The following is a 21,024-nucleotide window of genomic DNA, read 5'->3' on the forward strand; positions in this document are numbered from 1 at the left end:
TAGAATCAATGCTGGCTTATATATGCACACACATGTTTACTATTTGACATACTTTTATCAGCCTAGATGTTTTGGATGGACAGGGAACACTGATACATAGGCCTGCACTTTTCAATCGATTTTCAAATCTAATTTAACATGTTTGGACACTTTACAGTGCTTCCGGAAGGTATTGACAGCATTTCACTTTTTTCCACAATTTGTTACATTACAGCCTCATCCTAAAATAGAATAAATTATTTGTCTTTTTTTTTGCTATTGAATAAAACAGACGTCACATCTACACAAGTATTCTTAGCCTTTGCTCAATCCTAATTACAGCCTCAAATTGTTGTTGTTTTTAAACCGATGCCACAAGCTTGTCACACATCTTTGGGCAGTTTTTGCCGATTCCTCTTTGCAGCACCTCTCATGCTCCATCAGGTTGGATGGTGATTGTCAGCAATTTTCAGATCTCTCCAGGGATGTTCGATTGGCTTCAAGTCCGGCTGGGCCACTTAAAGACATTCACAGAGTTGTCCTGAAGCCACTCCTTTGTTGTTTTGGCTGTGTGCTTAGTCGGAGGTCCTGAGCACTCTGGAGCAGTTTTACATACAAAATGTATCTGTACATTGCTGCATTCATCTTTCCTTTAATCCTGATTAATCTCCTGATTCATACCACTGGAAAACATCCCTGCAGTATGATGCTGCCACCACCATACTTCAGTGTAGGGGATGGTATTGGTCAGGTGATGAGCGGTGCCTCATGGTTTCCTCCAAATATGACGCCTGGGATTCACCCCAAAGAGTTCAATCTTTGTCTTTAGCAGAACAGAGAATTTTCTTTCTCATGGTCTGAGAGGCCTTCAGTTGTCTCTTGGCAAACTCAAGAATGCTGCAATGTGTCTTTTGCGAAGGAGTAAGCTTCCGTCTGGCCACTGGCCTGATTGGTGGAGTGGTGCAGAGACGGTTGTCCTTCTGGAAGATTCTTCTCTCTCCATAGAGGGCAGCTGGAGCTCTGACAAAGTGACCATCAGGTTCTTGGTCACCGCCCTGACCAAGGCAATAGACGGGCAGCCAGATCTAGGAAGAGTACTGCTGGTTCAGAACTTCTTCCATTAACGGATGATGCAGACCTTCAAAGCAGCAGCATTTTTTTCTGTACCCTTCTCCAGATTGTGCAATCCTCGTTTTCAGTTCTACAGACAATTCCTTTGATGTCATGCTTCGTGCAAAGACATGCACTACCAACTGTGCGCCCTTATGTAGACAGTTGTGTGCCTTTCCAATTGATGTCCTATTAACTGAATTTACCACAGGCGGACTTCAATTAAGAGGTAAGAAAGTCAAGGTGGCAAAAACTGAATACTCATGTGCGTGTTGCAAAAAAAATTTTTTTTTGAAAAGCTTATTTCACACTGTCATTATGGGGTGCTGTGTGTAGAAGTTTGAGGAAAACATCAATGTATTCCATTTTGGAATGATGATGTAACCTAAAATGTGGATAAAGTGAAGCACTGTCAATACTTTCCGGATTCATTGTATAGCTTGTGCAAAAATATAATCGGGAAGAAAAATTTAATGTTTGAAAATGTTGTAATGTAATACCTCATAGTACCTCGTAAAAAACTTTTTCAAGACAGGATTTTTGCGGTTGTAATATTTCAACAACAGTATAGGCTCTCCATAAGTATTACTTATTTTGGACTATGACTGTTCTCATAATGAGTCAAAATTAGTGTTTTTCTTGCTAATTAAATTTGACCAGACCTGAATTTGACACACCTGCTTCTTTTTTCTTTTTTTATTGTGGTGTGGTCTTGCTGGTAATACCTCATAATTTACTTTTAGGTTTTAATTGCTAGATTTAACCATATTTATAGCTTGGCTTTTTTTATCTGGATTTTATCCAAACTTGTTTCAATTTTCGATACACGATTGGTCCTTTTTGTGTTGGGTCCCACTAAGGACCGCTTTGTTCAGACTGGCAGCCCAAATTCGATTTTTAGCCCATCCGGATTGGATGTGGATGGCTCTTTTGTAGTCTGAACAGTCACAAAGCACATGAAATCCGATTTGGACAGGACGCGTTTTAGTCTGATCAGCTCAAAACACATAGAATGGATTTGACTGTCCTGACGTCACTGTACGCTTGCAAAACGAATGCGCCCGCGCTGTCAATATCCAATCTGTTCGCTGCCCGGCTGTTTCCTCGCATGCTCGGCAGTCACTCGCCTTGACGGCTCCACTGCCCCGTCGGCTCCTGTCATGCTCAACCTGAAATACAATGGCAGTTTACGTTACTTGCGCTGAAGCCGGTCTCGCTACCCCATCAGATCTTCACATGCGCAACGGGAAATAGCAAAATAGTGCCCGGTCATAGCCATAGATATATGGTCGTTAAAAAAGAAAGAAAAAGAAAAGAAAACCACTTAACGCGCATGCGAGGAACGGGAAGTACGGAGCGGTAAACAGCTTCCGTTCGACGTCGTTGCTACTGCAACCTGTCAAGATGGTTCAATAATGTCGCTCAGTCTTAACAGGGCCAAATCGGATTTGGTCACTTGCTAAAGACAGTCTGGACTGTCAGCCCTAAAAATCGGATTTAAGGAGGAATCCGATTTGCCTGCAGTCTGAACGCAGCCTTAGATTCAATTCAGATTATTCACATGTTTTCCCCATGCAGTTCTGAATAGGCTCAAAGTCAAAGTATCGGCACACATTAGAGCTTGCAGGAAACTGTATAAGTATGTTATATCATATAGCACTGGTTCTGTCATTTACAATGCGTCAGCATTTACTGGCTTTCACACACACACAAATCCTGGCCCACTTGTGCTGCCTCTATGCAAATTGCGTCACTCAGCTGCTGTGTTCTCTTGTTTATGGCAGCTCAAAAGGAACATTGGGCCTTGTGACTTAATGTGAATCTAATTTAACTCAATTGCTAATATAGGTCAAATGCATCCAAAAAGGGAGGGGGAAAGATGTGCGTGGCAAGCTGCAATGACAACTGTAATAGGAAGAAAACCGCTCAATTAAATGAATTTGTCCTTTTTATCCAGTATTATTTGGCTTCTATTAAAATAGTAAGCACACGCTTACTATTTTAATAGAAGCCAAATAATACCGAAATACAATCGGAATAATATACTATAGCCAAATTGGAAAAACACTCCGCTAACCTAAAATACTTGCTAGCAAATCGAGCATATTACCCAACTAACATTTTTAACATCTCAAAAAGATTTCATTATCTCATCCGCATTCTAATTACTCAGTTATTTTCAGTATTCATGTTACAAATAATCCTCAATCATTGTTTTCAGCAAATAGCTGATGTAGTATAATGTTTTTTGTCAAAATTAAATCCCATACTTTTTTTGTTATGTAAGATAGTGTCACAGTATTGTGACACAACTCTTCATCCTAATTGGCGGTGCTAAATTTAACTATATTTTTTAGCATGAAAAAACATGTAGAACTACTCCTATGTAATGACATCACTTAGCTACACTAACCCGTCTAAAACTAAATAACCTGAATGAAAGAGTGATGTTAAATAAATTCAATGTCGGGGGATAAACCAAGTATGATGTACACAACAGTACATTTTACGATAATTGCTTCATGTGTTTGTTTCTGCATTACATATAACTCTCGCCAGATGGTGTCTTCGCTTCTCCAAAACCATCACTTTTCAGGAAACCCAAAAACATTATTGCAAAAAAAAAAGAAAAAAAAGACAGCAAGCATTTTAAACACTTGAGCTCGTTCAGTAACTTTTAAAAATAACAGAACCACATGTCACTAACCAATAGTATTGATTTGTGAAAAAAATAATACATTTACCAAATTCGGACAGAGGTTTCCATCCCTTATAGACAATATTATACTTGTATTTCATATAGTATTAGCAGAAGTATTAAGACTTGCACAGTATGTAATAAGAATTGCACATGCAAAAAAAAGTTTGTTGGGGAAAAAAAGTGTAGCATAACTTGCAGTAATAACGTAAAACACTTTTGGCTTGTTAGTATAATAAGAAGAAAGCAAGTTAATTGCCATCTGTCTACAGTACTTCAATAAGATAAAACAGTCTGACTGAATGAAGAGTGTTGTATTAATATTTTTTTGTGCGGAAGTCGAGGGTCTAAAAATGAGTTTGTCTGGATCCGCCACCTTGCCTTCATTCTGCCCACTGTGCCCAACTTAATTCTTGTGCATGTGCAATGTGGTCACCTGGTTGTATACTCCAGGGAAAGTTCTAATTTTGTGTGTGCTACCACTTAGACTTCCATATTATTACCAGGGCAAATTTCTGTCTTCCCTCCACTGTGCTGGAAATAAGAATGTTGCTATAATGAGGATCACAGTTGGCAATGGCCCTATATTCGTTGAGAAATAGTTGCTAGAATGATCGGAATAGTCACTAAATACAGTGACCATGAACATATCTCAAAGTTGGTAAACCTGAAGACAGGTCACTGCTCTTGTTCGCTTGCACTGCCAACACGTGCACGTTAAAATAAAAGCAGTGCATGTTACATTTTATTTTGACTTTGCATGGGCTGGATGTGACCCGCAGGTGCTACTTTGACCATGTGTGCTTTACATCTTGAAATTAATCCATGAGGTCTGAGCGCAAACAACAATCACTGGTGCTAATTTTAGAACTACCGTACACCAAAATTATGTGTACTTATGTCAAATGCATTTGCATGTAATTTTTAGGAATGTCCGTTTTTTTTTTTTTTTTACATTTATACAGTATAGGTACATTTTTCATGTGCAGTACATTTTAATTGAATCATTAAGTAGAGTTTTTATGCATATATTTAAGCACAGTGTAAACAATAATGCAATATTAAATATACTTTTTAGAAGTAAAACCTCCGTCTCGTTTTTAATGAACATTTAAACCAACTAACTGTAGGCTACATGTATTTATGTTGGTCATGGTAGTGAACTTTTTAGGTGGTATTTGTTAACAGTTTAACCAGCACTGTTGTAGACAAATTCCCTCCACACACTTAACTCTAAATATTAATTAAACACGAAGATATTAACGAATTGTTGGCATGAACGTTGCAACAGAGAGTGGGATGTCAGCCTGTCCGTTGCCCCTCCTCCACCGACCGGCATCTGCCCCTGCACTCTCTCACGTTGCATCCATCTCGTCAGTCCGGAAGAGAGATGTGACTAGATGAGGTAGCTTTTATTTTTATTTTTTTCCTGCTTTCCGTCTGATGAGTAGCGTTCCTCGCCAGCCGTCGTTCGACCTACTTTTCACACTTTTCTTAGCTTGCTCGACCCGTACGGTGCAGATAGCAGCCGTCAGCTAGCCTACAACCTGATAGAGTGACGGTATGCGTTTTGATTTTGTTTTCGACTTCGGTGTCGTCATCCTCTCTTTTTTTTACGAACGTGTTTAGGAGTTGACAGGTTATATTTGAAACTTGTTTGAATCAAAGTGACGTTTTTTAAATATATTATTTTTATCGTAAAAGAGAGCGTCGTCTAACCGAAACAAGTGAATCCTCGACTAGAACTCATAGTCGCTAATCGTTGCCTTTATGATATTGAGGATGGGGTTGCCATGACGACGCTCGATCGCCTTTGTTGCGACACAACTTTGTAACTGGAGAAACTGGAATACAGAAATCTGAAGGTACTCTTCAATTCTCCAGCATGGTTGGATGCTAACGCAGACACAGAATCGTTGACCAAAAACTGACGAAAACAATGAATTCCTGCTGGAAGAGTCAGGTAAAGTTCAGCTAATTGTAGGCATTTAAGTGTTCGGTAAGGTCGTTTGTTTACAGTGTCTGACAATGTGTGTGTATGGATGTGTGTGCGTGCGTGCGTGCGTGCATGCAGGAGGAGCAGGCTGCCAAGCTGAAGGCGGACAACATCAGAGTAGCCCTGGAGAAAATAAAGGAGGCTCAGGTGAAAAAGGTAAGGTTGTCTTGCACCTGCTGGTCACATTAGTTAAAGATACCTGTACAATGCAATAAAAAGCAATACAAATGTTCTGACTTTTAAAAACAAAAAACAATGTACTATTCTCCCACTATTTGTGGGCTATAATGACCAAGCCCTGTCACCAATAGTGAAAATCTATGAATAATTGACAACCCACCCTTAAGTGTTTATAATTGCTTATAAAAGCAACAAAATGTAGAAGCGCACTACATTTGTCAAAAATGAAACTCAACTCATTTCAACATAGTTCCTTGGCAACAAGATGACATCAAAACCCTTTTAGTCTTAATGAAGTGTCTTAACTCATCAACGTATTTCCTCGGCACGAAGATGCCACAGAGTGGCGCAAAAACACTTGTGGTAGCCCAAGCGCTAAAACAGTGAATAGGTGAGTTTTTATGTCAATAATAGAGGAGAGATTTAAAAATAAATACAAAATACTTGAATTTGGGAATGCCGAACCGTTTATATGCCACGTTTTGAGTGAGCCAAAAAGTTAGCCCACCATGTTGTGTGTGTGCATTCATGTGTTTGTGTGCGTGCGTGTTTCTGGCACGTGTCCATCCGACCAGGCTATGTGGGTCAGGTCACTGATACTCCACAATGAAAAGAGCTGGTCGATAACAGCTGGGGTCATGCTCGCACACACTCATAATACACACATACAACACTCAGCATAATGACCAATGCGAATGAAATCCCAATCCGACAGAGAGAGGAAGAGCGATGCTGGATTAACTGCCTGGATTTACTACGCACATCACACACACAAACGCAAAATGAACTGTTACCTGAATGTTTCATTGCATGTACTGTATGTTGATCCTGCTCAGAAACCTCAGCAAATAACGTGTCCCCATGGGAGTTAAGGGTTCTACTGTTGCCATTGATAACCTTTAAGGCTATGTTTTAAATAATATTACACCATAAGTAAATTAAGGGGGAAAAAACTAATTTGATAATGTATGGTATCTAAGGAACTTGGGAAGGGTTGACTTTACCGTGTGGCTGCCGTGGCTCAGGAGAGCCGGTCGTCCAGTAACTGGAGTGTTCGCTGTTCGAATCCTGCTCTCTCTAAAAGGCATGTGTCGTTTGTGTCCGTGGGCAAGACACTTCACACATATTGACTCAAGTGCCACTCATGCTGGCTACAATGCATGCATAGTTTGCCGCCACCAGAGTGGAAATGTATCTATTGTGAAGCATTTTTGAGTGTTCTGAAAAGCGCTATATAAATCAGATGCATTATTAGTAGTGTATATTTCATTCTCCGTGCGAGCGGCTATGTGTGTTATGTGTGTCGTTCCATTTCCTGGTCTACAAGGGTGTCATCACACATCTTGTTTGTCAACACTTACCATTCTGTGCTGGCATCATAAAGCATAAAAAATTAGAAAAGTTAAAGAAGGAACAGTTAGACGTTACAGCAAGGATATAAATTAGTCATGCTTGCACACTGTCCTCATTTACTGAATGTCGCATGCTGGCAAGGCTGCACAATCTGCTTGTGCAGCTGCATCATATTGCAAGGTGGTTGTAACATTTGTGTTGGGGCATGCAAACATCGCTCAGTAATTCACCATGTCTTAACTTGGCTATTAAAGTGTACCGTGCATTCAAACACGTTTTTTTGTTTGTATTAAAGCTAGCATGTAATAGCTCCCGGAACGTATTTGTCGAGACGCCATGACAGCTACTGCTCGCAGCAATATTCACCGGCGAGGATCCAAGCTGTGACGTCACCACGTTGAATGCCGTCTTGGCTCAAACAACTCCCCCAATTAAAGTTTGGGGGAATTTTTCAAATAAATTTTTGCGGAAACCGCAACTCATGTGGTATGAGTTTAAACGGGCAGTGACTGAGTTAAAACAATTCTTCAAACAAGAATGGGTCAAAAAGAACTCAGAAGCAGTTATCTCACATTTAAGTTATTGCTGGCAAGGGTGGCACAAGCATTAGATACAGCAGCAATTACTTTTTCACATAATGCCATAAAAGTTTGGATGTTGTTTCCCCTTAACAAAATCCTCATTTAGAAACTGCATTTACTTGAGTTGATTTTGTGAAATGTTTAAATTAGCTTCATGATCTGGAACGTTTAAGTGTGATACATGTGCAATAAAACAAAAACAAAAGTGGGCAAATACTTTCTTACGAATAAAAAGTAATTTGATGAGGCCCAGAGTAGTTTGATAACAATATTGATTGATGATGTTTGTCTTCACAGTTGGTGATCCGCGTTCATTTGTCGGACGAGAGCTCAAAGACCATGATGGTGGACGAGAGGCAAACAGTCAGACAGGTACAGCTCCCGTTACAATCGCACAATGACACTGAATCAGTTTGAGTATGTACATGTAGCCTTAGTGTCAGTATTTTGTCCTGTTCTATTATAGTCAGATATGTAAATCATTAGGGATGGGTAACGAGCCCCGGAATTAAACTTAAATTATTTTCTATTTTTTTAAACGTGCGTATCAATAAGCTCCACCCTTAACGGTTTCTCGAAACGGTCTTGGGGAAATTAATCAAATGTATTTTCGATTTATTATTAATACTATATGAACATTATTTTGCACGTTTTACCTCTGTATTCTCGTTTCTAATTTCAATAAAATGAAGCTCATGATCGCAGACAAGACGTCTCGTCCCAGTCCGCCGTGCACGAGAGGGATGATTGGCAGTTTTCCGTGCCCTTCCTGTGCTTGTGGAGAACATGACATGAATCATACTATTATATAAAAACATTTATCATGCCATATAACTCTAAAGTGTTTATACTTGCTATAGGTGGAGTGTGTTGGGTTAGTTTTGTTAACTTGCTACCGTTGCATCCGAGCATTTAAACTCCGCTCTGCTCAACAGTCATTCTCACCGTCCAGGCCTAAGTAGTTGATTGACAGTCGTGGGTTGATTAGTCATGCTCGAAGAGTGGAATGGAGGGATTCCATCATCCCCTCCAAGACTATTCATTGGACGATTACAAGTAGCTCAGGCACGATGCTCTCGCAGTTTAGCAAATGACGGACCGCACGCCCCGCACGGTAATCATGCTGATCTTCGTCCAGAAATCTTCTGCACTGCTCTTGTTGCTTTACACTGTTTCCTTTTGCACTAAATTGTTTTTATATTTAACATCATAATTTGTTCAGAGCATGTATTTTCTGCAAACCTTTGTTTATATTTATTTTACATTATTGTTGTTGCAAGATATGGTAATAAAAAAATAAAAATAAAGTTAGTTTTTTGGTTAAAAATAAATAAATACCGAAAGAATACCATTAAGGCACCGGATCGATAGGCAGTATTGTTAAGAGTAGTAGTATCGATACAATCTTAACTATAGATACCCATCCCTATATTTTGTTATTTGTCATGTGATCAGAATAAGTAGACAATGTCCTGTACTTCAGGTTCTGGACAGTTTACTGGAGAAGTCCCACTGTGGTTACAGTCCAGACTGGTCGCTGGTGGAAACCATTAATGAACTGCAAATGGGTAATAAAACGCACACAAACCACCACCTCCTGATTTTTTTTCTTCTTAATTCCCAACTAAATAAGTTACACTGCCCATTAACTTGTCAGTTTAATATAATCCAATTTTGTGTGTCCGTGTTGTCAACATAGGCCAAACTCTTTCCTCAATTTTGATGACATTGGCTCATAGATTTAATGTAGTTCAAAAGAACGGATCTTATTTTCTAATCATTATTATGTGCTACTTGTACAGTATCATAAACAATTGAAGGATGCCTGGTTGGATATAGCCATGAATTTTTATCTTGTTAAATACTGGTACACTAGCAAGTCCCAGAGTGCTTGAACGCAACACCAGCGAGTAGTACAAAGACTGCGTGCACTCAGATATTCAACAACAAAGATGAGTACACACTCTCCTCGAGGGGGTAGATGGGAGAGATGTGTGTTTTGCGGGCACACATCTACACACTGTACTATCAGCTTCAACTCCACTTAACAGTCTTTGACACGCACACACAAACACACACGCAGTCTTTATGTAGGTCCTGTGTGGTGATGCGTGTGATGTAACCCACATCTTGAGGGCTCTACCAGCCATTCAGTGTTTGTGGTATAAAAAAAGCAGAAGGTTAAAAATGCACCTTATTAGTGGATACAAACCTCTGAAAACTGGCTAGACCATGAATGCTGTATGCATAGTAATTGGTGACTCTGAATTAATGTAATTAGTGACTGACTGAGACGTCCTTTCACATAGCATTAACACACACTAACTATACACACACAAACACAGCTAAACCCCGCTGTGTGTCCTTTAGTGAGAGAGGCACTCACTTCCTATCACATTGTAACCCCTGACCTCTCCCTGCTCCCCCTACAGGAAATGGCCCCATGTAATTATTTTGATATCGCATTTCCAAGTGCAGGAATTGTTTGTGTTGTTCTTGTGCCAAAAGAAGGAAAGTGCTTCAATTTGCACAAACACACCATCTCAAATAAGCAGGACAACCAATGATGAGTTGAGTTTTTTACTAAAGTTACTGCTGTATTTTTTTTCTCTACTGATTGAAAAGTTTTTGTCATGATTTTTAATAATGATGAATGGATATTGTTGTTATAATAATGTGTTCCGACTAGAAGACAAAATAAATAAATTGACAACTTATCGATTATCTAATTGGCCAAACCAGTTACTGAATTTGAATTTTATTTATTTGAAAGGGACAATGCACATTAGTCGACTCAACATTTTATAATGTAAATGTGCCCAAGTTAGCTAAGTTAAGATAAATTTCAATGGCAGTCCTTGGGCGCATTTAAGAGACAGTCTAAAATGAGTCATTAAAATCACAAAATCAATTTCCAACAATATACAATAATATTACACAAGTACATTTCCTGTACAGTTGATAGTGCTTACTAATCTCTCATTCACTTTCAAATGGTTGGAGAGTACGCCGGTACAACTTGAATTCCTCTCGTGGGATGTTTTCCATGAATTCTTCTCCCTTGTTTGTGTACTAAAAACGCAGTGTACAACAGCTTTAATATGTTCTAAAGGAAGAAATTTCATCATGAATGTGCCTAAAATTGGAGAGGAAAGGGGCATGCTGGTAATAATAATCATTGTCATACTATTGCAAAGTAGTTTGATGTCCACACTAAAAAGAAAAGGGGAAAAAATGGAAATAAAGTCAGCGTCATGAGAAGTCACATTTGTACAAGAAAAATGTATAGTTTAATCAATTTCATGAGTTACATCTTATTTTTTCAAGACAAAAGTTGTACTGTTAAATAAAAATTGTTTGCATTCTTAAATACAAACCCTGGTTCCAATGAAGTTTGGGATGTTGGGTAAAATGTAAATAACAGAATACATCCATTTTCCAAACCGCTTCATTGGAGTCGATGATTTGCAAATATTTTTCGACTTATATTCAGTCGAAGAAACAAGATATTTAATGTTCAAAGTAATGAACGTGAATGTGATTTTTCAACAATTTTCATTTTGAATTTGGTGCCTGTAGCACATTCCAAAAAGCTGGCACAGGGACTGTGAACGAAAGACTGGGAAAGTTGAGAAATGCTCAAAAATGGGGAAAAAAGGACACGGCGAGGTTCACCACTTTGTAAATAACTGTGGGAGCAAATAGTCCAACAGTGTAAGAACAACATTTCTCAACCTACAATTGCAAGGAATTTAGGGATTTCATCATTAATGGTCAATAATATAATCAAAAGAATGCCCGTGACGCTTCATTGTAAAAAGGATATCGCCACATGGGCTCAAGAACACTTCAGAAAAACATTGTCGTTAACACAGTTTGTCGCTACATAGACAAATGCATGAAAAGCAAAAGACATCGGTAACACCCAGAAACTTTTTTTTTCTGAGGGAAAAAAAAGAAAAGGTAACACCCAGAAATGCTGACACCTTTTCTTAGTGTGCTGTGGTCTGATGAGTCCACATTTCAAATTGTTTTTGGAAAGCATGGATGTCAGTTGAAGATATAACCTATCAATTAAAATATTCATATTCTATTATTTATATGGTGGAAATTCTTTGCAGAACGTGTCTTTGAGGATCATGAGAACCTGGTGGAGAACCTGCTGAACTGGACCAGAGACAGTCAGAACCGCCTCATGTTCACTGAACGCATTGAGAAGTATGCGGTGTTCAAAAACCCACAGGTAATTCACCTGATTGACTTGCACCACCACTCCCTCTCCACCTTCTGCCCCCCCCTCCCCCCATCCCAAACAAAAAACAAAAACAAACAACACATGTATGTTTTAATAGCTGATTTTTTTGTGCTGCAGAATTATTTGTTGGGCCGGAAGGAGACTTGCGAGATGGCTGAGCGAAACAAAGAGGCACTGTTAGAGGTTAGTTGATGTTGCCAGCTGCATCCCTAAACGCATCTTGAACATGATTACTTCATCATGAACAAACGATTAAGTGTTTGAAAAAGACTGTTGTGAAGAAGTATCGGCTATTGTAAATCTCTCGCTTGCTGACCATTTCCCATTTTGTGTCTGTGTGTCAGGAGTGTTTTGGCGGCAGCTCTGTGTCAGTCCCGGAGATGGAGGGCGTGCTGTGGCTGAAGGAGGATGGAAAAAAGTCCTGGAAGAAACGCTACTTCCTATTGAGAGCCTCCGGTATCTACTACGTCCCCAAAGGCAAAGCCAAGGTGCGTGACTGTGCCTAAGTGAATGTGAAATAAGGAAACGTTATCAAACAAAAAGATGACTCGTGTGTTTGTCTGTGTAGGCGTCCAGAGACCTGGTGTGTTTTCTCCAATTAGACCATGTGAACGTCTACCATGGCCAAGATTACAAGAGCAAGTACAAGGCTCCTACCGACTTCTGCATGGTGCTTAAGGTACACTCTTCATCAATCATACTTGATGGCAGCATGGCCTACATCGCCCCCTGGTGGCTTTTCAGCAATTTCATTACCACATTACGTGAAAACCTAATTGACAATTTGTGATAGCAACATGGATGTTTATTTTTCTAAGTTGTGGTAGAATATACATACTATGTAATTACAAAAAGGTAATGGAAATTCATTAAAAATAATTTTCTTCTTTTTAAATTATGTGTGAAAATTTGGTCAAAAGCTCTGTCAATCCAAGTTTTATCCCTTTTTGAGGAATACAAATTATCATTGAAATAACAGGAAGTTATATAATCTTGAGCTCCCACTTCCCATACTCACATTAAATGGATAAGAGGTCTTAAATGTTTCAAATTGTAAGACCATCTTTTTAAGGACATTTAGCATCCTCGCCCTGCAGATACCCTGCTTGAGTATTTAATTGTAATTTTATTTTTTCTGTGTCAAATTGGCAGCATGTCAAGCATCTTGTAGAAATGTATGTGTTTGTGTAGCACCCTCAAATCCAGAAGAAGTCTCAGTACATCAAGTATCTCTGCTGCGATGACGTCAGAACACTCCAGCAGTGGGTCAACAGTATTCGCATCGCCAAGGTAACAACATCACATCAAACATGGCCGACTGGCGTGGCCTTTGAATGGCACAAATGATCAACGATGGCATCAAGGCTTTAAATGTTGTCTTTTTCTTGCAGTATGGCAAGCAGCTGTACATCAACTTTCAGGAGGCCATGAGGAGGACAGAGGCCGCCTATGACTGGTCTTCGCTCTCCTCCTCCTCCATCAAGTCAGGCTCTTCTTCATCCAGTCTTCCAGGTGATCTTGTCTTCACAAGTTTAGCATCAGTGTCAACTTAGGGCATCGCACAGTCTAAATGGATATGCTCAGAATGAGGTGAATATTTTAAGGCAGGGATATGTTTCAGTTCAATATACTGCAGACGTGATCAGCGGTGATTAAATAAAATTCCTATAACCTTGAGTCAGATTATGGTCCATGTTATATGCTTTAATAAAAGAAGAAAAAAACAGGTAGTCTTACAATCTTAATTACCCCGAATCAAGAATGAAAATTCTAACAAAAAAATTGAGTTAAAAAAATATAAAAACTACTAAAAGTGATTGAATGAATTTCAAAGATGACATGAAATCTTTTTTTTTTTAAGTGAAACAAATGAAGAATTCTTAAAATGTCTCAAAATAATAAGATTCCTAACACCCATTTAATTAACTCCCAAAAATAAATTGATGAATCACAAAAATGTCTAAAATGACAATAAGTCCAATGGTTCCTAAACCGTTTCAAAAGCGAAAATTTCTAAGATATTACAACTAATTGAAGAATTCTAAAATGTGTTAGTCCAGACAGAAATGACCCGAAATTCTGAGATTCCTAAAATGAAAAATTTTTCAAATTTTCGAATGAGTCCACGTCAATTAAATTCTAAAATCGCACATGACGTTTTCAAAATGTCAGACAGAATCACATTAAGAGTCTCTAAAATGACACAATGACATATTTCCATGCATTGTCACAAAACAAAATTAATTATTCCTAATTTAAGCCAAATTGAAATTCTAAGTATTTAAAAAAAGAAAAATAATTTCCAAAATGGCACATCTTCAAATGACAGATTGCTAAAATGACACAAAAACAAATTAACCATTTCTAAAATGTCCAAATCAAATTATTTGATAAAATCACAAGATAAAATTATGAACCCCCACAATGGCATCAAATCAAATGAATAATTTTAAAATGATTCCTAAAAGGGCACAAAATTAATTGAATGAACCAAAAATGGCAGGAAAATCAAATGTTTTTTATTTTTCTGTCCACTCATCAGAGTCTCAGTCCAACCACTCCAGCCAATCGGACAGTGGCGTGTCAGAGATGACATCATCAGGCCATGCCCGCTCCCAGAGTGTCGTCAGCTCCATTTTCTCTGATGCATGGAGGAGGGGAACACAAGGAGAGGTGCGACTACATGCAAAATACACACAAACACACACGCACACAATTCCGACTCTTTTCCTTGTCCTTTGTCGGACCGCAATTCCCATGTTTCCTCTCTGCTTTCCTGCCAGCGGTCAAAGGTGAAAGTGCTCATGGCAGTGCCACTGTGTGCAGGTGGTGGAAGCAGCAGAGGTTAGACAGGAAGTAGTTTGAGCGTGTTCAAACAATTGTATGTTTTGTTTTGTTTTTCGCAATCAGCATGATAGCAAACATTTCGATCCACTACTCCTAATCCTCTAGTTTAGTGGAGCAGCTGTGAAAATAGCTTGAAATCTGTTGTGTGATGACACGTGCTAACACAAGAACCTCGTTTGAAATTGACCCCCAAGTGTCTGTGACAGTTACATGGATGGGATGCTGGGTGTGATTGTGATTGAACACAAAGTCCTTGATTTATGCAGGTTAACACAGGGATAGACCAATTGGCCAGGCCGATTTGCAAAAATATTAGGCAAATATCGGCATCTGCTTTTTTTTTTCCTTTCTTTTTTTTTTTTACAAATCTGAAGGCCGATAAAGCTCGGATCTCACTGAGCGGCGAATGTTTGCGAATTTGGGGGTTTCGGCAAGGTTTGTAACAAGTTCAGACAGTTTTTCACTGTCCGTGAACATCTTGTGAAAGCGTTTGCAAACCCTGACAAAAACCCAACATTCGCTGCGTTCGTCGCAAGATCTATTTAAAACTGGGTTAACTTTTCACTTAACCTTATAAAAGATGCTGCTGACACTGGGAACTTTACTATAGAAACCTTTCTTTGATCCTTTGATCTATCACTACTTAATACATGTAAAAATGGGCACAAACTTTATTGAACCTTGTTTTGTTGAAAGTAGGGGTGCACCAATCAATTGGCCGTCCGATTTCCTTAATTTTGTGGGATCGGTGATCAACTGATCCCTTAAAAATAAACCGATATTATCCGTCAATATCATCTCCCTCCTCAGAAGTCTTAAATAGTCAGCCACTGAGATGACTAATCGCCTTTTTTTTTCTTTTTTTAGAAGACTACTTCATGTGCAGTTAAAACAACCCATTTGTATTATTGCACACACATTTTTCAATGTTTTACAATAAAACAAGATTGGAACACTGAAGGTGTATGCTGCTTGTTATGGGGGGAAAAAACGGGATTGGCAAAAATCGAGATCGGCAGGTCAGACTTTTTAAAAGATGGGGATTGGTGATAGGCCATCGGTGCGCCCCAAGTTGAAAGCAGGTGTGGCTGAATCGAAATCGATCTTCATGGCACACCCCGCATCAGCTCTGTAAGAAAAGAAAGTTGTGTGTGAAAGGCACCAGCAAGTCTACTCTAATGCGTTTGATGCGCCAATTTACTAGAGTGCAGTGGCTCGAGTTTCCTATTGTGTCTGCAGTTTTTGCCTTGGCTTGCTGTTGGACTTGCTGCATTTTGTTTTGGAACGTAACAAAATAAAGTAATGGTTGTTTTATGTCACTCCTCCTCTCTTTTTCCCCTTTTCCTTTACCACCTTCCCATCTATCTTTCTGGTCCTGCTTTTTCTTTTGTTTTATGCAGATGATGAAGATGGATGCCATCAGTAGGCCCATCCCCCTGCAGATCCCCACCGTCTCCTCTTTTCCCCAGTCACAGACACCACCCTCTCGAAGCAGCTACACCGACGGGCTGATTCCACCTGATGATTTTTCGGCCCTGTCCGTGACGGAAAGTGAGGCCGCCTATATCAAGTACAGCACGCTTGCTCGCCTGCAGAACCAGAACCAGTCCGGAGCGCAGCCAGCCGTAGCCACCCCGCCGCCCAATTATAACACTCTCCCGGCCGCTTATGTTGCCACCTCCCCATCGCCCCCCTCCCCCCCACCGCCTCCTCCGCCCGCAGCCGTGCTGAAATTCGGCCTACCCGCTCCCTCGGCTCTCAGTCCTCCACCATCGGAGGATGAGTTGCACGAATCCATGTACCTACCACCTCCGCCGCCGGAGATCCTGGAAAGCAACGAGTTGCCTCCGCCCCTCGACTTCACGCTGGATCACCACTCTCAACTGTCCAACGCTGGCCTCCAGCAGTTCCTGGCGCAGAAGTTCCCCAACATGGTTTATGACTTTACCCCGGCTATATCTGCAGAATCTTCTCCACTTCCACCTCCGGCTGAGCTCTCGCTGCCTGCCTCCCTGCAGCCCTTGTCCCCCAATGCCCCGCCTGCGGCACCACCCAAAACCTTCACCGGTGGTGGGTTTCCTCCCCAAACTGCGCGGAAACCCGCAGGCCCCTCCTCCCTCCCGCTCGCACTATCTCCAGTGTCACCCACACCGCCCGTCTGCAGCCACGGACCTGTCAAGAAGCAGCAGAGTTTATCGACAGGCCACTCCCCCAATCAGCCGCCCCCCACCCTGCCCAAGCAGCACAGCCTCTCCTCTAAAAACCTCGTCCTCTCCCCTTCCTCCTCCTCGTCCTCCATCTCCATGGCTACCTCGTCGTTAGTCAAGCAGATTGTCAATCAGTTCCCGGGGAACGCCGCTCCCTCCCCTCTTCCTTCCTCAAACTCCATGGAAGGATCAAAGTTCGGCGCCCCTCAGTCCCCCCCGGCAGTCAAGGTGAAACCAAAATGGCAGCCAGGCGGCACTGTCGCTCCCCAGTCCCCGGAGTTCCCCCCACCTCCTCCCGACGGATCCCTCACCGAATTCCCCCCTCCGCCTTCTTCAAAGACAAGCTCCCCCATCAAAAAGTCGCCTACTTCATCCACTGGCTCCGCCAAGCGGGGGCCTCCACCAGCCCCGCAGAGGGCGTCGTCCGTGCGCTCTAATTCGGGTGAGGCGCCGGACGACAAGCCCAAGAAAATGGAGAGCCTGCTCAGCAAATTCGGACAAGCCGGCACGTCCTCCAGCTCCTCGTCAGCGACCGGCTCGCCCTCCAAGGACTCGTCTGCACTTCCCACGCCGCTTCCCAAGCCGGGGAAGCTGAATTTGGCCAACCTGCCGCTGGCGCTGCAGGGGCTCCAATCAAGCCAGCACCACCAGTCTTCCTCCTCGGACTTCCCTTCGCCTCCGCCCCCGCCTCCTCTCTCCCAACCACAACACCTTGAGGCATCCCCAGACTACTTCCCGCCCCCGCCAAGTGACTTTGAGCTTTTTCCTCCTCCGCCCCACCCGTCCGAGTTCCATCACCCGCCGAAGGTGGCCGTGGTCAACCCCCAGCCTCAGAAGCAACAGCAGCCGCCGGCGCCGCTCTCGTCTTCGTGGAAGCAAGGCTCCCTGAAAAAAGGCGCGGTGGCGCCACCGGCGCTAAACCGACGTTCCAGCAACACGAGCCCATACGACACTACGACATCACTGCCGCTGTCGCCGCCGCCGCTCTCTCAGTCTCCGCCGCCCACCCTGTCTTCCTACTCCTCCCCTGTGCCCCCCACGTCACCCAAATCCACAGGACCGAGCAACCTGTCACTTAAGACTCACTTCCTGGAGGACCTTAACCGCACCCTGAAGAGGAAGTCGGTTTCCCGCCACGGCTCACTTACATCCTCCCACCTCCTCCCCTCCTCCAAGATGGAGCCCGTGGCCACCATGGACGACATGGCCCTCCTGCCGCCCCCGCCGCCCGAGCTCCTTCAGCAGCAGCAGGCGGCGCGCGGGCAAACGCAAACGCTGTCCCGCCACCACGCGCACTCCCAGTCCGCCAAACACAGCGCTAACATCTCAGGCTATGCAACGCTGCGGCGAGGACCGCCTCCCGCACCGCCAAAACGGGACCAAAGCACCAAACTGACCAGCGAGTGGTAGACGACAAGCAAAGACTTTGGAACTATTTATCACGTCCCCGCGGTGGAATTATCTTCCGTCTTGAGTTGTGCGACTCCTCCTTAATCCTCAAGATGCTGTCAGAACAAAATCCAGCCAAAGTAGTGATTTGATTGGTTCAATCAAATCTCATGCATGAAAGGAAGAAGGCGGGTCACTTCTGACTGGAACCCAAACAGGAAGCAGCTTTGGTTCTGACTGCTATTGACTTAATACGCATTATCATTAAAATTATTATCATTAGCAGTATATGTTGAAGCTATTCAGTCAAGAAACATACCGTATATACACAAATGCAGTATGTCTATACTGTGTGTTTTGGTATATACCTTTTGTGTATACCGGCAAACCCCTTAAACTTTTTTTCCACGATATATGTGCAGCTTTGCATTAAAAATGTTTTAGTTTTTCCTGGGAAGAAACATGAAAGCTGGTACCCAAATGGACCCGCAGCAATGATGAAGGATGCAAGGTGCTGTAGAGTTGTGTTTATAGTTAATCTATGTTGTGGACTGGGAGAAAGCTGAGTGCTTTTTCAGTTCAAACCTTTTCTGTGTTTTGATATCAAATTATTTAATACTGGAAAGATGTTATTACCACATAATTATTATTTGAAGTTTTAAAGGTGTCAAAGGAAAGTTTCATTTGATGTCAAGTGTTATTCATCTTGCTTAAACTGTCTGTTTAAATGAAAACTTGTAATTTCATCATTTCTTCACACTTCATATGTCGTCACCTTAAAATAATGGCCTTAGTCATATTTTGATCCCCCCCAACCCCGCACCCCCTTAAACATGTTGCTGGCCACCTGTGCTAAAATAGACTATGTCCTTAGTTAAAACAAAAATTTAAATTGCGAATACCTCAGGCTATAGTACTTTTGATATATAAAATTTCATTCAACACAATGACAAAACATTGTGAATGAAACCTTTCTCAGATTATGGGTCTGACTGTCTCAGTATAGTGCCAAATATTGCCAAGGAGGACTTGATGACACATTTTCTGTGCCTTCAGTATCAATAGCTGACATCGGCAGCATCCATGAGTACTCGAAAGCTAAAAATAAGGCCTGTTGGCCGGATACCAATCACTAGTATCGATACTCGCCCATCCCTAAATTCTACCCCTGAAATGAAATTATTAATAAATATAATCAGTATAAAATACTTTTTTTTAATGACTTGGGCCAATATTTTAGGAAGGTGACGATCTATGACTTGCTGACTTATACTTTTGTCGATTAGTGAGCAATGTGTAGTATGCCACATTGCCGTGGGTGGCGTTACAAAGAAGCCACACCGAAGCACGCGACTGCTCATGTCAGATTAGGTCTGCTCAACACAAACCTCGATACATCCGTTCAGTTAGTTAGTTAGTTAGCTAGCAAATCAATCCGTGATCTGACTAATCTGGCAATAAAATAAACTTCTCGAATGGCCTCTACTTTTTTAAACACCATGCTGTAATTATTTGCCAGCTGCATCAGCCACTTGGGACAGAATTTAGAGATCATGCTTTTCATTAAACAAGTACAGCAATTTACGCAAGTCTAAAATTCCACTTGCCATATTTCTTCAAGTAGTCGCCACTGTAAAAGACATTGCTGAGTGTGTTGTCCATTTGAACAAATACACTGTTAAAAAAATATATATATAGGCCGTTAACATAAGAGTCTCTCACCATGATGTGCTTATTTATTTGCATACAGGTAACAATCATGGCTCACCTGTTTTCTGAAGGTGAGCTGTGATTGGTCATTACCCTTGAGCAACTGTGATGTCATTTTCAGTTGACAGCAAGCAGCAAAATGGCCGCCTCCTAACCAAGATGGATAAAAACAGGTGGATTTTGCTTGCTTAACTCATTGCACAAGCTCAGTATTAATGACTGCCGTTTTTAGACTTTTGGGGTCACATACAACATATTTGGGGTTGACTTCCCATTTAAAACTATAGGCAAACATTTGTGGACTTTGATGGGAGCGCACATTCACTACCTTCGTAAACACTCGCAAACATTCGCCCCTCAGTGGGAGGCGTGTTCAAAGCTTCCCCCACACCTGGTACGCTAGTCAGCTGCCCTATATGGAAGTTAAATGTTCTACATATCGCTGGCCTCGGGTGGAATCCTCGTACCTCCCAAATCATCACTTTTCAGCAGACCTCAAAAACGGTTTGTTGAACCGTAAACATTGGCAAAGATAGCAAGTCACGTTCAACACTAGATTAGTCAATTTGTAAAAATAGCGCATGCATGTGGAATGAACAATAGTGTAGATTTGTCAAAAAATAATAAATATAGCCTACCAAATTTTGACATGACAAGTTTTGGCCTGACGCCAGTGGTATTAAAAATCAAATTAAAACCTTTACATTCACAAATACAGA

The 21,024-nt window shown here is 41.5% G+C and overlaps 1 protein-coding gene across 1 annotated transcript in view; it reads left to right on the forward strand.

Annotated features, from left to right (window-relative positions):
- LOC147164317 (ras-associated and pleckstrin homology domains-containing protein 1-like) overlaps nucleotides 1–20,301 on the forward strand; it is a 72,431-nt gene extending 52,130 nt beyond the window's left edge. The window contains exons 10-20 of the mRNA XM_086090601.1: nucleotides 5,862–5,939; nucleotides 8,195–8,269; nucleotides 9,381–9,465; nucleotides 12,019–12,140; nucleotides 12,270–12,335; nucleotides 12,497–12,640; nucleotides 12,721–12,831; nucleotides 13,344–13,442; nucleotides 13,544–13,664; nucleotides 14,695–14,825; nucleotides 16,400–20,301. Coding sequence (XP_085946727.1) covers nucleotides 5,862–5,939; nucleotides 8,195–8,269; nucleotides 9,381–9,465; nucleotides 12,019–12,140; nucleotides 12,270–12,335; nucleotides 12,497–12,640; nucleotides 12,721–12,831; nucleotides 13,344–13,442; nucleotides 13,544–13,664; nucleotides 14,695–14,825; nucleotides 16,400–18,616 — 3,249 coding nt within the window. The 3' untranslated portion in view covers nucleotides 18,617–20,301. The remainder of the gene's footprint in view (nucleotides 1–5,861; nucleotides 5,940–8,194; nucleotides 8,270–9,380; nucleotides 9,466–12,018; nucleotides 12,141–12,269; nucleotides 12,336–12,496; nucleotides 12,641–12,720; nucleotides 12,832–13,343; nucleotides 13,443–13,543; nucleotides 13,665–14,694; nucleotides 14,826–16,399) is intronic.
- The last annotated feature ends 723 nt before the right edge of the window (nucleotides 20,302–21,024 follow it).

Source organism: Leptonotus elevatus, chromosome 12 (genome assembly GCF_054856555.1).
Source record: "Leptonotus elevatus isolate MCC_2025b chromosome 12, RoL_Lele_1.0, whole genome shotgun sequence".
NCBI classification, from domain to species: Eukaryota; Metazoa; Chordata; class Actinopteri; order Syngnathiformes; family Syngnathidae; genus Leptonotus; species Leptonotus elevatus.